General features: G+C 43.8%; 1 protein-coding gene across 3 annotated transcripts in view; it reads right to left on the reverse strand.

Annotated features, from left to right (window-relative positions):
* Positions 1-15,142, reverse strand: part of fgf14 (fibroblast growth factor 14) — a 357,611-nt gene that overhangs the window by 87,056 nt on the left and 255,413 nt on the right. For all 3 annotated transcript variants that reach the window (XM_067986615.1, XM_067986614.1, XM_067986613.1), the window contains exon 3: positions 12,344-12,447. In XM_067986615.1, coding sequence (XP_067842716.1) covers positions 12,344-12,447 — 104 coding nt within the window. The remainder of the gene's footprint in view (positions 1-12,343; positions 12,448-15,142) is intronic.

Below are 15,142 nucleotides of genomic sequence, written 5' to 3' on the forward strand. Positions count from 1 at the left end.
GGATATGGGCCAAGTGCAGGCAATTGGGACTAGCTTAGTGGTATAAAGTGGGCGACATGGACATGTTGGGCCGAAGGGCCTGTTCCCATGTTGTAAACTTCTATGATTCTATGATTCTATACTATGTAAGAACTAGGGAACGAAGGTGTCTCACCATATGCAATACCATCTGGTCTGTGCCTCAGCTTCCTTTACGCTTTAACCACTACTCCCAGAATTGCATTCCCACTTACTACACTAACGTGCCATTTCTGTTCCTCACACCAAACATCCTTGTGGCTTCTGAGTGAAACTGGCTGTATGTGGACATTTAATAATTACGGAGTAGCGGGGGGATCTTTGCGAGGTGGACGCGTGTCCTCCACGAAGCCGTGCCGAGGCTTCTCAAACTGACTGACATGTTCCAGTGTTGTTTCAGGTGCACACTGTCGAAGTACAAAAGCAAAATTCTGGGCAGATGCTGGAAATCTTGAAATAAAAACAGAAAATGCTGGAAACACTCAGCAGGTCAGGCAGCATCTGTGGAGAGAGAAACAGAGTTAACGTTTCAGGTCGATGACCTTTCATCAGAACTGGAAGATGTTAGAGATATAACCGTTTACAAGCAAGTACAGAGCCGGGGAAAGGGGGAGGAGGAAAGAACAAAAGGGAAAGGTCTGTGATGGGGTGGAGGGCAGGAGTGATTAAATGACAGAAGGGATGATGGTGCAAGGCAAGGTGGATGGTAATGGGACAGGTTAAGAAACAAAAGATGGGTCCAGAGGAGGTGTAAATGGCAACAGCAGAACCATTACCAGCACCCGCTGTCTGAGGAAATGGGAGCAGTGGTTATGATAAAAGTTATGATAAAACGCTTCTGCTGTTACCATTTACATCTCCTCTATACTGTTTGTCATTTAATCACTCCTGCTGTCCACCCCATCACAAACCTTCCATTTTGTTCTTTTCCCCGGGCTCTGTACTCACTTATAAACGGTTATATCTCTAACATCTTCCAATTCTGACGAAAGGTCATCGACCTGAAACGTTAACTCTGTTTCTCTCTCCGTGGATGCTGCCTGACCTGCTGAGGGTTTCTTGCACTTTCTGTTTCTACCGTAGAAGTACATCCTTACTACTGGAAAAGGACTTTAATGTTGGTGCTTGATGATTTTCCTGACTTCATCCAGACAATTACCATAGTGACAGTCCCATGCAAAAAATCAATTTCTTTCTTGAGAGAACCAATTACATCTGATAACTTTGGAACAAGTTGATGCAGATAGTGGGGAAGATTTTCAACTTGCCACTGGATGTAAAACTGGTGCTGTCGTTTGTCCCCCCCCTTTATAGAAACTGCCTGATCTTCATTGGAATTGAAATCAATGGAAACGAGGAACGGGCGGTTTCTATAACAGGCGGCCAATCCGCAACACTGGTTTCACGCCCGTGCTGCAAGTTGGAATTCCATCCCAGTTAGTCATTCCAAGATTTCTCTAGATGCTTCGTTTCTTGAGGGGGGGATCAGGAGTGGGGGAGAAGGCATCTAAAGTATCCTAACTTGCATCAAGTCCCGTTCAATCGTCACCCCCTGCGCTCGCTGACCTACATTGGCTCCCGGTCCGGTAACATCTCGATTTTAAAATTCTTTTTGTTCAAATCCCTCCATGGCCTCACCCCTCCCCGTCTCTGTAACCTCCTCCAGCCCGACAACCCTCCGAGATCTCTGCGCTCCTCCAATTCTGGCCTCTTGCGCAGTGCTGATTTTAATCGCTCCACCATTGGCGGCCGTGCCTTCAGCTGCCTAGGCTCTAAACCTCTCTGCCTCTCTCTCCTCCTTTAAGATGGTCCTTAAAACCTACCTCTTTGACCAAGCTTTTGGTCACCTGTCTTGATATCTCCTTATGTGGTTCGGTGTCAAATTTTGTTTGATAATCCTGCGAAGTTTAACTATGTTAAAGGCGCTATATAAATGCAAATTGTTGTTGTATTACTTCAACTTGAGCAGAAACCTATTTTAGTCCAACTTCAGACAGTCGATGACGCAAATATTTCACCTCTTGTTCCTTGAACTTCAGTTTATCATCTTTTGATCAGCATTGCTTCCAGAGGTCTGGCTATTTCTGATCTTGGTCACCACATCTGGTTTGGTTAGTTTTGATGAATCTCCCACTGTCAGTTGTTTTGATGATTCGCTGTCACGAGTTCCAGATGTTGAATGAGTTGAGCTCCTAGTGCAGATGTGCATCCACTTGGAACAGTTTAAAGTTTAATGCTGTGCTTCTTGTTGTTCTGGGGGGGTTTTTAAACCCTGAACCGTCGGCTAAAATGTCCAAATCTCCCACAATGGTGACTCTTTCCACATTTTAAAGTTCCTCATGGATTCCTCTCTGAAATTCGCCAGGAGCCAGAAACATTCCAAAAGTTATATGCAGCCAAAAGAATCATACAGCACAGAAGGAGGCCATTCGGCCCATTGTGCCTGTGCCTGCTCTTTGAAAGAGCTATCCGATTAGTCCCACTCCCCTGCCCTGTCCCCATAGCCCTGCAAATTTCTTCTTTTCAAGTATTTATCCAATTCCCTTTTGAAAGTTATCATTGAATCTGCTTCCACCGCCCTTTCAGGCAGCGCATTCCAGATCATCACAACTCGCTGCGTAAAAAAAAATTCTCATCTCTCCCCTTTCTTTTTTGCCAATTATTTTAAATCTTTGTCCTCTGGTTACCAATCCTCCTGCCAGGGGAAATCGTTTCTCCCTGTCTACTCGATCAAAACCCCTCAATCAAATCTCCCCTTCACCTTCCCTGCTCTAAGGAGAACAATCCCAGCTTCTCCAGACTCTCCATATAACCAAATTCCCTCATCCCTGGTACCATTCTGGTAAATCTCCTCTGCACCTTCTCCAAAGTATACTGTGCTATAGTTATATAGGATGAATGTTCTCCAAGTTTTATTGTACTAAGGCATAGAAAACTGAAATAATTGCTAGAGAACTGGGTTTAAATCTAAATTCTTCGAGATGGTATAAGTAATGCAGGACTTGATATTGTTTGGTCTATTCTCCACGATCTTGACACCAGACAGTAAACTATAATTCCATGTACTTTTCTAAGCTAATCATGTTCGAGGTTTCTTTGAATGACACCCTGTTGTGTGTTTTATAAACCCCAGAGATTTCAACATTTCACAAGCAACAGCTAAATCCCCTGTTAAATTAAAACTGGAGGGCTAGGATATCAATCTTTACCTCGCTTGGAAGGAAGATCCTAAATCCCGTATAAGAGATTTGGCCAATTCCCCAATGTTAGGCCTCAGCTGGAGTATTGTACCCAATTCTGGGCACCACACTTTAGGAAGGATGTCAAGGCCTTGGAGAGGGTGCAGAGGAGATTTACCAGAATGGTACCAGGGATGAGGGACTTCAGTTATGTGGAGAGACTGAAGAAGCTGGGGTTGTTCTCCTTAGAGCAGAGAAGGTTAAGGGGAGCTTTAATAGAGGTTTAAAATTATGAAGGATTTTGATAGAATAAATAAGGAGAAACTGTTTCCACTGGCAGGAAAGTCAGTAACCAGCGGACACAGATTTAAGGTAATTGGCAAAAGAACCAGAGGGGGAGATGAGGAGAAATGTTTTTACGTAGCGAGTTGTTATGATCTGAAATGCGCTGCCTGAAAGCAGATTCAATAATAACTTTCAAAAGAGCAATTGGATAAATACTTGAAAAGGAAAAAATTGCAGGGCTTTGGGGGAAAAGAGCAGCGGAGAGCGCGACAAATTCAATAGCTCTTTCAAAGAGCCAGCACAGGCACGATGGGCCGAATGGCCTCCTTTTATGCTGGAAGATTCTATGTGTGCAATAAGTTTGAGTGAACGGCTGTCAGAGCCACTTAGTGACATTGAGAACTTCTTTTTTTTTACAATCTTTTGGCGAACAAGTGAACAATGGGATTACATACATCCAATCCATTTTCCAGTTGATTGCTACCCCATCATGAGCCAATGCTCTCGGTGCTGGATCCTGAATTGGAAATATTACAGCTTTATATGCATAAAAGACCCAACCTTTAAATACCACGCAACTTGAAGTTAAGCCTTGCAGCTTTCTGGTGGAACACCCACTCGTGTAGCGATTAACCCACATGCTTAAAAAAAAAACCTCCAAAAATATCTCACTTTCTTCAATTCTCACATGATCATGTTCTTGAGGTGACAATCTACAAATCTCCCTTTTTCCTGGTGGACAACTGTTCCAGTCGTTATACATCTGAGATGTTACTGAAAGCTTCCTGGGCAGAATTCCTTTCAATGTTTAATTTTTTGGTAGCAACAAATCATTAGGCCCGGAATTTTCTCAATGTGACGTAATCGGCGAAATTTAGGCCCGTTCTTGCGCCAATATTGCCGGCAGGTACTTACACCGAAATTTCCTGCCGATCTCATCAGCAAACTTCGGAATGTTAAAACCAGCGCTAACAAGCAAAAATCAGAGTAAACAACTGGGGCCCAAGGAAAGGGCATGAATTCCTTCTTTAATTTCCCCTTTATCCAATAAAATTAAAATTTTAGACCATTTTAAAACATGAAACCATCGTTTATGCACATTAAGCACAGCAGGGTGAAGTAAACACAATCGTGAAACCTTTTAAATTTTTAATGCAACTAATTCTGATGCTATGAAAATGCATTCAAAGATGCAGAAAACAAAGCGCAGGTCTCAGTGAGGAGAAACAAAACAAGTTGCTTGAAACATCACCGAAAAACAACGGAACGATGACCTTGGATCCTGCTGTGCCTAAAATGTTGGGTCTATATTTCCGCCCGTTCAAATCAGGCGTAAATGCAGCAAACTCGCATTCTCTGGTCTTCTGAATGGGGACGGGGTTAGATTAAAGAGAAACTGGAGGAAATTTGGGCGTAGTGTAAAAACAGGCCTAAGTCACTTGCAGCTGAATTTCCTCGATCTTTTACGCTCAAAATTGGCGTAACTTCGAACTTGCACACGTAAGTTCTGAGGGGCCCAAATATTTGCATCCTGCACTTGTACCAGTGTAAGTTTTGATAGCTCCTAAACTTGAATTATAATATGTCTTTGTGGACTGACCTGCAATAGATGATTAATACGCTCACGAGTAGATTAGCCTCACAGGCATCTATATTTATAGTAGCTCAGTCTTGGTCATGAGATACTGGCCCAGACATTTGGGAGGCAGGGGTCGCAGGGTGTATCCTGCACCTGAATGGTGAGACCTGAGGAACCCCCAATATTGTTCCTCGGGGCTCAGGTAAGTGGTTCCAGGGGTCAGGTCTGGGAATCAGGGGATCAGGGACAGTGAAGAGGCGGGGGGGGGTGGTGGGGGAGGGGGGCTGGGGATCCAGGGACCAGAGGTCGAGGGAGGGAGATCGGGGCTAGGTCCAGGAATCGTGGCACTGGGAATCACAGGGGCTGCAGATCAGGGGGTCAGGGCCAGGGATCGGGGGTCAGGGCCGGTGTTCGGGTCCAGGAATTGGGGGTCGGGGGGCTGGGGGATGGAGATCAGGAGTCAAGGCCAGGGATCAGGAGTCAGGGGGCTGGGGGAGGGAGATCAGGGGGCTGGGGGAGGGAGTCAGGGGTCGGGGTCAAGGATCGGGGGGCTGGGGGAGGGAGATCGGGGGTTGGGGCCCGGAGCGGTGGTGACATGGGCAGGGTGGGAGGGAGCGGCGCCAATCAGTTCTTTTAATTTGGGGTTTGTGAGGAGCACATCTGGAATTGCCATTATGAACCTCCTTGTAGCTGACGAGAGAGAGAGCTGACGAGAGAGAGAGAGAGAGAGAGAGAGACAGACAGAGAGAGAGACAGACAGACAGACAGAGAGAGAGAGAGACAGGGAAAGAGAGACAGAGACAGAGAGAAAGACAAAGACAGATAGAGAGAGGCAAAGAGAGAGAGACAGATAGGCAGTGAGAGAGAGCGAGCGAGAGAGAGAGAGACAGAGAGAGACAGAGACAGATAGACAGAGAGAGAGAGAGAGAGAGAGAGAGAGACAGAAACAGAGAGAGAGAGAGAGAGAGAGAGAGATGCACTGAAACAGCCAGTGGAGCTTGGTTGCATCTTCCCCTCACCTAAGGCCAAGAGAACCAAAACAAAATACAGAGAAAGATAAGACAAACACGAGAGGTTAGGAGGCATGAGCTTGTCGGCGATATTTTCTTCCTTTGCATTGACAACAGGATAAAATTAACTACAGTGTCTAATTCTGAGTTTTAAAAAAATCTGCTGAATTCTTCAATCTTTTACAAAAATGAAGATGATTGTCAGACTTGTGCAAGGATTCCATCTCTTCACAATATTCCAACAAAGTGACAATAGGACCATGAAAAAAAAAGGTACAAATAAGCGTGGGTGGAAGATGAAGCCTGCGGCATCTGCCTGGGAATAGAATTGGAAGCCGCTAAAAAGCACCCAGTGGTGCGTGAGAGGCCAAACATTCATGTGGGAGAAGATTTAGTGGAAGACCATTGGTTAGAATCTGTTTTTTTTTAATGTCTGCACATCAATGAATTGATTCGAGCTACACATAACCTATATTCACTCCGGGTGATCTTTACAAAAATATCTGAGCTCGGGAATACTCTGCAGTTTGCCTGCGTCTCTGCTCACCAAATAATTTTCCGCGTTGGCAATGCTGGCAGATGTAAAAGATATGGAGATGGACGGTTAATATAAAGGATATTAAATGTCGGCAAAAATGTCACAGTCATTTTAGGAAAAATCAAATGCATGATACAGTTACTGGTGACTGAATTGTTTTTGCATATTCTAAAAGATTGTCTGCTTATATAACATAGCCGCCACAGCATTTTAAAATTACATGGAATTCACAGCACAGAAACAGGCCATTCGGCCCAACAGGTCTGTGCCGGTGTTTATGCTCCACACGACCCCCCTCCCACCTCACTTCATCTCACCCTATCAGCATATCCTTCCATTCCTTTCTCCCACATGTGTTTATCTAGATTCCCCTTAAATGCATCTATACTGTTCGCCTCAACTACTCCTTGTGGAAATGAGTCCCACATTCTCACCATTCCCTGAGTAAAGAAGTTTCTCCTGAATTCTTTATTGGATTTATTACCTAGCCAAATGATCTTAATAAGAATTAAGCAGTGAGGTGTGTATACAGATACATTAAAGCTTAAATCTGAAATTGCAGAATTGATTATACCGACAGAAATCTTGTCAATCCAGATTCCTAGTAATGATATGGTTTTATCTAGTATAATCTTGAAACCATGGTTCGAAGTGATCCAAAAAACTCAAAGCATTTCCATATATAAAATGTCAAGGAGGGAAGTAATGTCCCCCTTATATTTAAGATTTGTGCTGGTCATTAACTGAGTGAATTACAGTGAGACGGCTATAGTTTGGAAAGATGCCAAAATATTGGATCATCTTAGTCTAAAATTATTATTAATACAAGAAGTCTCAACTGGAGAAGGTGCAAAAAAGATTTACAAGGATGATGCCAGAACTGAGAGGTTATACCCAGCAGGAAAGATTGAACAGGCTGGGGCTCTTTTCTCTAGAAAAGACTGAGGGGTGACCTGATGGAGGTCTTTAAGATTATGAAGTGGTTTGATAAGGTAGATCTAGAGAAGATGTTTCCACTTGTGGGGAGACCAAAACGAGGGGGTCATAAATATAATTTAGTCACTAATAAATCCAATAATGAATTCAGGAGAAGCGTCTTTACCCAGAGAGTGGTTAGAATGTGGAGTATTTGAGGTAAATAGCATAGACGTACTTCAAGGGAAGCTGGATAAACACATGAGGGAGAAAGGAATAGAAGGATATGCTGATAGAGTGAGATGAAGTTGGGCCGAATGGCCTGTTTCTGTGCTGTACATTCTATGTAATTGCGGTGGCCTCATAGCTCAAGAGACACAGAGCTGGACTTCCATCCTGAAGGACATGAGCTCAGGTCCCAGGGCCACAGAGATTCATGCCTCAGTTAAGGGTGTTTCCGAAGCTCCTTGATTGGCCAACTCGATTGAAGTAAGACGTTGCCCCAACCATAGCTGCTGACTTGTGTGCGACATTCGGGGAGCAGGACTGAGACGTGACACTGCTGATGGCAGGCTTGACGTTGTCATTTGTAAAACATGTGCATGCAATTATTTTCCTTGAAAATCCCTGCCCCTAACTCTGGACTCTCGCTGGATCTTCACGTGAAGGGATTGGAAATTAAGCTTAATGGCAGGGATTCTTATTGGACTTGTGAGTTAGAGCCCCTGTCCGTGCCCTACAAGGCCATCACGAAGAAGCAGTGGGGCCGGGGAGGGGGGGGGGGGGTGCAGACTCCCCTCAACACGAAGAAGCAGTGGGGCCGGGGAGAGGGGGGTGGCGCAGACTCCCCTCAACACGAAGAAGCAGTGGGGCGTAGTCTCCCCACACCAGGAGTTTCACATCTTTGGCTATGGGTGGGAGCCAGCTTATGATTAAGGGAGGTACACCTGGTCTGAGGGGTGAAAGTGACCCTTCCCGGAGTCCCAGCCAGGTTTGTGGCCTAGAACAGGACAGAATTACAGCTTAAGGCCATTTACACGATCTTGGCCGGATTTCCAGCCTCCGCCAGGGAGTTAGCTGGGACTGGCTCATCACAGCCTCAGTATTGCTGATGTAAATCCTCCCAACATATTTATTTTTATTTTTAATTTGGCATCTGAGCAATCAATTATCCAACTATTAACTGCATGCCCTTTTGGGACATATAAATTTGAACTAACCTGTACCCTGCCCATAGTAAAGGTGGGTAGCATGGACAGACTTCCCACTATTTGCGTATTATTACAATATACCCATCAACGAACAGGAGGAAATATTGAAGGTTAAGGGGAGATTTAACAGAGGTGTTCAAAATTATGCGGGGGTTTTGATAGAGTAAATAAGGAGAAACTGTTTCCACTGGCAGGAGGGTCAATAACCAGAGGACACAGATTTAAGGTAATTGGCAAAAGAACCAGAGGGGAGATGAGGAGAATTTTTTTTACACAGGGAGTGGTTATGATCTGGAATGCGCTGCCTGAAAGGGCGGTGGAAGCAGATTCAATAATAACTTTCAAAAGGGAATTGGATAAATACTTGAAGGGGAAAAATTTGCAGGGCTACGGGGAGTGGGACTAATTGGACAGCTCTTTCAAAGAGCCGGCGCAGGCACGATGGGCCGAATGGCCTCCTTTTGTGCCGTATGATTCCATGAATCTATTCCATTCGACGGGAAATCCAAGTAATGACGAGTGCAGGAAAGGAGTAGGGCTGATCGACATCTATTGCACCTCCTGTCTGAGTCACTCCAGGCAGCCAGTGTAATTAATGATGAAAATCTAGACCGATACCCTTCAACAAAATTGATCATTGCATCTGTAACGATTCATTGCATAGTGTGTGTGTAAACAACAAAAAAAAAATGTCAAAACTACTTTTTCACAAAGACTGAGTACCTGTTTAAAAAGGAAACGGTCTCGGCTGGTGAAACTGTTACTAATACTGCTGTTTCTTTTGTTTTCTATGCATTTCAGTTTATAAAGGGCGAACACATCAGAATCCTGAAGTCATCGTCATCAACGAATCAGTGCTGATGATGACGACTGCACTTAAAATGGGAGAGAGACTCATTACCCATTGGCAGAAGAATTACATCTTCGGAGCTGAGCCCTTTGGCAGGATGGCAGTGTTAACCGGAGTTCTCCAAACTGACTGGTTTGATATTCTACCTGCCTCTTTTCTCTCAGTTCACATCTTATCCCCACCGGACTCATTTCCCACTCAATCTTTTCTTAAACCTCCCTCTTTGATTATTCCTGTGCTCCCGGCCTTGCAAAGTTTCTTTTCCTTGGTAAATGGACCTTTCTTCATGGCCCGACCAATAAATTGGATCCTCCTGCACTCCTCATAAAGATCTTTTCTGATATCCCCATTACTGGAGTAGGCCATTCAGCTCATTAAGTCAGCTGTGTCGTTTTGTTAGCCATTGAAGCTCTACCTTTTTAAAAATCTCAATTGCCCGCCCTGTCGTCATATCCCTTAATATCTTTACTTTCCAAGTAAGTATCAATCTACCTTTTGAACACCATAAACTTGAGCTCATCCAAAACTCTGCTGTCCCCGTATCCTAACTCGCACCAAGTCTCGTTCACCCATCACCCCCTGTGCTCGCTGACCTACATTGGCTCCCGGTCCAGCAACACGTCAAATTTAAAATTCTTATCCTTGTGTTCAAATCCCTCCATGGCCTCGCCCCTCCCTATCACTGTAAACTCCTCCAGCCCTACAACGCTCCAAGATCTCTGCGTACCTCCTAACTCTGGCCTCTTGTGCATTCCCGATTTCCTTCGCCCCACCATTGGCGGCCGTGCCATCAGCTGGCTAGACTCTAAGCTTTGGAATTCCCTCCCTAAACCTCTCCGCCTCTCTCTCCTCCTTTAAGACGCTCTTTACAATCTGCCTCTTTGACCAAACTTTCGGTCACCTGTCCTAATATCTCCTTATGTGGCTCGGTGTCAAATTTTGCCTGATAATCGCTCCTGTGAAGCAACTTGGGAATGTTTTACTACATTAAAAGGTGCTATATAAATTAAAGATGTATTTATATAGAAGGTTCTCAATGGCGTGAGGTAAAACTGTGGGAATTTTAGTGAACAAATGCATAACGTGTTCAGATGAAATTGCTTTGCCCATTATTTTAATAGAAGCACGAAGCCATATAAAAAAAGGGATAATTCTTCCAATAAAATGGTGGAAAAAGGAATTTCATATTTAGCATTCATACACCCGCATTCTCAGAGCTTAGTATCAAGGCCAATACCTTTGATTCACATTTAGCTTTTCAATTGGTAAGTACCTTCTGATTGCAGCTGAGAGAGATTACGGCAGTAGGTTTTCATCTCCACTGGCTGGGTGATAATTTGGGGGAGCGAACTGCCCGCCCGTTACAGAACCCACCCGATTTTCATATCATTGCAATCAACTGAATGAAAATCAGGTGGGTTCTATAGGGGACAGGCAATCCATTCCATCAGATCAGGTGAAGACAGAAATCTAGCCCATGGTGCTTTGTTATCCACTCAATCCTTAATTCACTACTTCAGCATTTCATTTCATTTCAGCCAAAACATTATTAGTGTCCAGGAAATTGATTTGGTCACAGTGGAGGCCCCAGTGGGATTACTGTGTTACAATTTACGTTAAAACACCAACATTTTTAATTTGAAAAGAATATTAATGTTATCCTTTGTTTGTTATTTTCTCCTCTAAGTCTCTCTCAGCAACCCCCCACCCCCATCCTTGTTATTTACTGTTCCTTAGCTGAGAGATTGAGTTGGCAAATTGCTTCTAGGTTTCTGGCACTGCTACTCTGTAACCACCAACTAGGGACCACACGGGTATGACACCAGGTCACTTGCTCTGATTTTACCGGCCTCGCTGGAGATCGGCCAGCACCTGGCCTCTCTCTGCCTAATTACTCAACTGAGAACATGAACTCATCGTTCTGATGGACACCATCCAACTAAAAGTCAACGGTGCAGCACATCGGCAGACCAAGGCAAACCCAAATAAAAATAAATACAGTTCAAACCTTGTTTACTCATTAAATCTCAAATTGAAATGGTGGTTAAAGCTTGAGGGATGACCAAAAGATGCAGTTGGAACTCAATAGTAGCATTTGTGCCAAGATTCCCAAATCCTAACCGTAATGCCACTTGCCACATTTATAAGAAGTCAGAAGTTAAGAGTGGTGCCTGCAGACTAGCGATTCTGTGAGAAAACAGAGATCAAATCTGCTGCCAAATGACAGGGTCTCTCACTTATATTACACAGGACAATCAATGACACAGTGTTGATAGCACGTGGAGAGATTGTGCTTTAATCTGACTCATGATGCGTCATGATTAGCTAATCTGGGTGCTTTTTAAAACTTTGAACATAAGCAATAAGTGCAGTCATAATGAAGTACAATCTTTCCCACGTCAATACAGCACATGCACAACAAAAGCAGTTCAAATGGTTATATTGATGTTGACATTTTTCATTATAGGTTTTACACCATCACAATAATGGGAAAAAAATCCATTGTAATTGCAAATAAGAAAATCTTTGCGATGTCCATGCTGTAATTATTATCCTGAGATTGCAATTAGGTCAAATTCCTTTCAGCAAAACCCAGTCATTCCAATATAGGCTTTTGGAGGGATTAGCATTTGAATTATGGAAAATTGAAGAATCCACATTCAAAGTTACATCTATTTTGAGAGTCAAAGACTGATAGTGGGTCTCATTTTTCATCCAGACTTCTATTACCTTAGATGCGATATTTGAAAGTACTTACTGATGTGTAAAGGTATCCTTCACCATTCATGGCCACATATAGCCCTGTCTTCACACCCTGAATGGCAACGACTCTGAGTCCCACTGGTACAAGGTTGAACAATGCTGGAAGTACAAACAAGCACATTAATAGGGCATCTAGTGCAAATTCTGACTGCAAATATTAAAAAAAGAGTCATGTGGAACAAGCAAACAAGGATGATACCAGAACTGAGAGGTTATAACTATCAGGAAAGACTGAACAGGCTGGGGCTCTTTTCTCCAGAAAAGAGAAGGCTGAGGGGTGACCTGATAGAGGTGTTTAAAATTATGAAGGGGTTCGATAGGGTAGACGTAGAGAAGATGTTTCCACTTGTGGGGGAGTCCAAAACTAGGGGCTATAAATATAAAATAGTCACTAATAAATCCAATAAGGAATTCAGGAGAAACTTGTTTACCGAGAGAATGGTAAGAATGTGGAACTCTCTACCACATGGAGTGGTTGAGACGAATAGATGCATTTCAGAGGAAGCCGGATAAGCACATGAGGGAGAAAGGAATAGAAGGTTATGCTATTCTATAATGTGGAGCAAAAACACTGGCATAGACCAGATGGGCCAAATGGCCTGTTTCTGTGCGGTACGTTTTAAGTAATTCTGTGTAAATCTTATAGTGGGTCAAATCCAGCAGGTGTTGGTCCTGAAATGACTATCTCTCCTCCATATCATTCCCTAATTTGTCCAATTTAATTATAATTAATTAGTTTTCATTTGATGGCTTTTTTTGTATTAAATAACTAATGCCTCATGTTCATATGGAGTTTCTTACCAACTTTCTGCGCTGAAAATAACTGTACCACTGAAACAAAATCAACACAAGGGAATTGGATATATACGGGAAAGGGGAAAATTTGCTGGGTTATTGGGGTAAGAGCAGGGGAGTGGGGCTAATTGGATAGTTCTTTCAAAGAGTCGGCACGGGCATGATGGGCTGAGTGGCCTCCTTCTGTGCCGTATGTTTCCAGGAATTTCATGTATTCCTAGTTTAGGATATGTGCCATTCTAATGGGTTATTTCACTGCCTTCACAACTTATCTATTGTGATGTTAAGTCATTTAGTCTTTAACATAAGTGAAATTATTTGGTGATAATTGCAAGCTGTGCAAAAAAAACTATTTGCTCGATTGGCTTCATTGCGTGTGTTTTTAAAAAAATTGTTGCATTCTCTGGGGTTTTTTTTAAAACTGAATTCTCTTCTTGTCAACAAGTTGGAGAAATACAAAGTAGATGCTGCAGATTGATTGAAGTATTTCTGATTGACTATCGGTGCAGTCAGCTGTGTTTGAGAGGTGATTTGTGCTTCTATTACGTCCATTTCACTGCAGCCAGAGGGAGATTAGCAACTAAGGGTACGGCCATCTTTCTTCACTGCATGAAGGTCTCTGGCCAACAAACACCAATCGTCGCATCCCACGACAGGGCCCATTCAGACAGTGTGTAGCTGGGACTTACTGTTCAAGAAACACAAAGGCTTCTGATGAGATGCATTTGATTTTCATTGCCTGCGTAATGTACCCACCAGCCCCTACGTTTATAGGAACAGCAGGAGGCCATTCAGCCCCTCGAGCCTGTTCAGCCATTCAATTAGATCATGGCTGATCTGTATCTTAACTCGATCTACCTGCACTGGTTCCGTAACCCTTAATCCCCTCACCCAACAAAAATCTATCAATCTCAGTTTTGAAATTTTCAATTGACCCCCAGCCTCAACAGCTTTTTGGGGGAGAGAGTTCCAGATTTCCACTCCCCTTTGTGTGAAGAAGTGCTTCCTGACGTCACCCCTGAACGGCCTGGCTCTAATTTTAAGGTTCTGCCCCCTTGTTCTGGACTCTCCCCACCAGAGGAAATAGTTTCTCTCTATCTACCCGATCAAATCCTTTAATCATCTTAAACACCTCAATTAGATCACCCCTTAATCTTTTATACTCTCTATATAAATGCAAGTCTTTCTTTGAAGTCCTCGCCCCAATGCCAGCCTGGATTCCCAGGTGGACCTCACATCCTCCCCAGTCAGTGCGATGTGACTGGTTTCACCAGGTGTACCTGGGCCAATCCTGCACCGCCTCTCAACTCAGGGTCGGGCACAGAAATTCCCAACTTAGGGAGTCCCCGACCCTGTCCCTGACCCCGTCACTGTCCCCTACCCTGACCCTGTCCCTATTTCTGTTCCTGGCCCCTGACCCTGTCCCTATCCCTGTCTCGCCTTACGTTGATGATATTGTCAGTGTAGATGAAGGCTCTGCCTGGGCACAGCCATGCCAGAAATGTTTCGGCAATTGAGTGAGAACCTCCACAGAAATATCCCCCCCCCCGACCCCGCAGAAATACCCCCTCACAGAATTACCCCCCCTGCAGAAATACCCCCCCCTGCAGAAATACACCCACCCGCAGAAATACCACCCCCCCCATGAATTTGCATGATTTGTGGACAAATAGCATTTCTTTCAGTGCAAGTAAAATAAATGTTATTAAAATATTAAATGCAAATTACGACTATTTGCTTCGTTTTGAGATAGAAAAACAAGTTTGTTGAATAAGCTCATTCCCTCATTGGCTGCGATCAGCATCAGGCTGTGACCTGCAGGTTGCTGTGTTGTAAATCCTCTGAAAGTGTTGCTGTTACAATTTTAATCGGGTTTTCCGCGTCGCTGTGTTCAAGATTCTGCCACTGTTAGAATCACAAAAGTTTAATTTGGTTGGGTCTGTTTACAGGAAATGAGTTTCAGGGTGTTCAATCTGATTCTCCGTGCTGATATCCTTTG

This window comes from Heptranchias perlo, chromosome 6 (assembly GCF_035084215.1).
Source record: "Heptranchias perlo isolate sHepPer1 chromosome 6, sHepPer1.hap1, whole genome shotgun sequence".
Taxonomy (NCBI): domain Eukaryota; kingdom Metazoa; phylum Chordata; class Chondrichthyes; order Hexanchiformes; family Hexanchidae; genus Heptranchias; species Heptranchias perlo.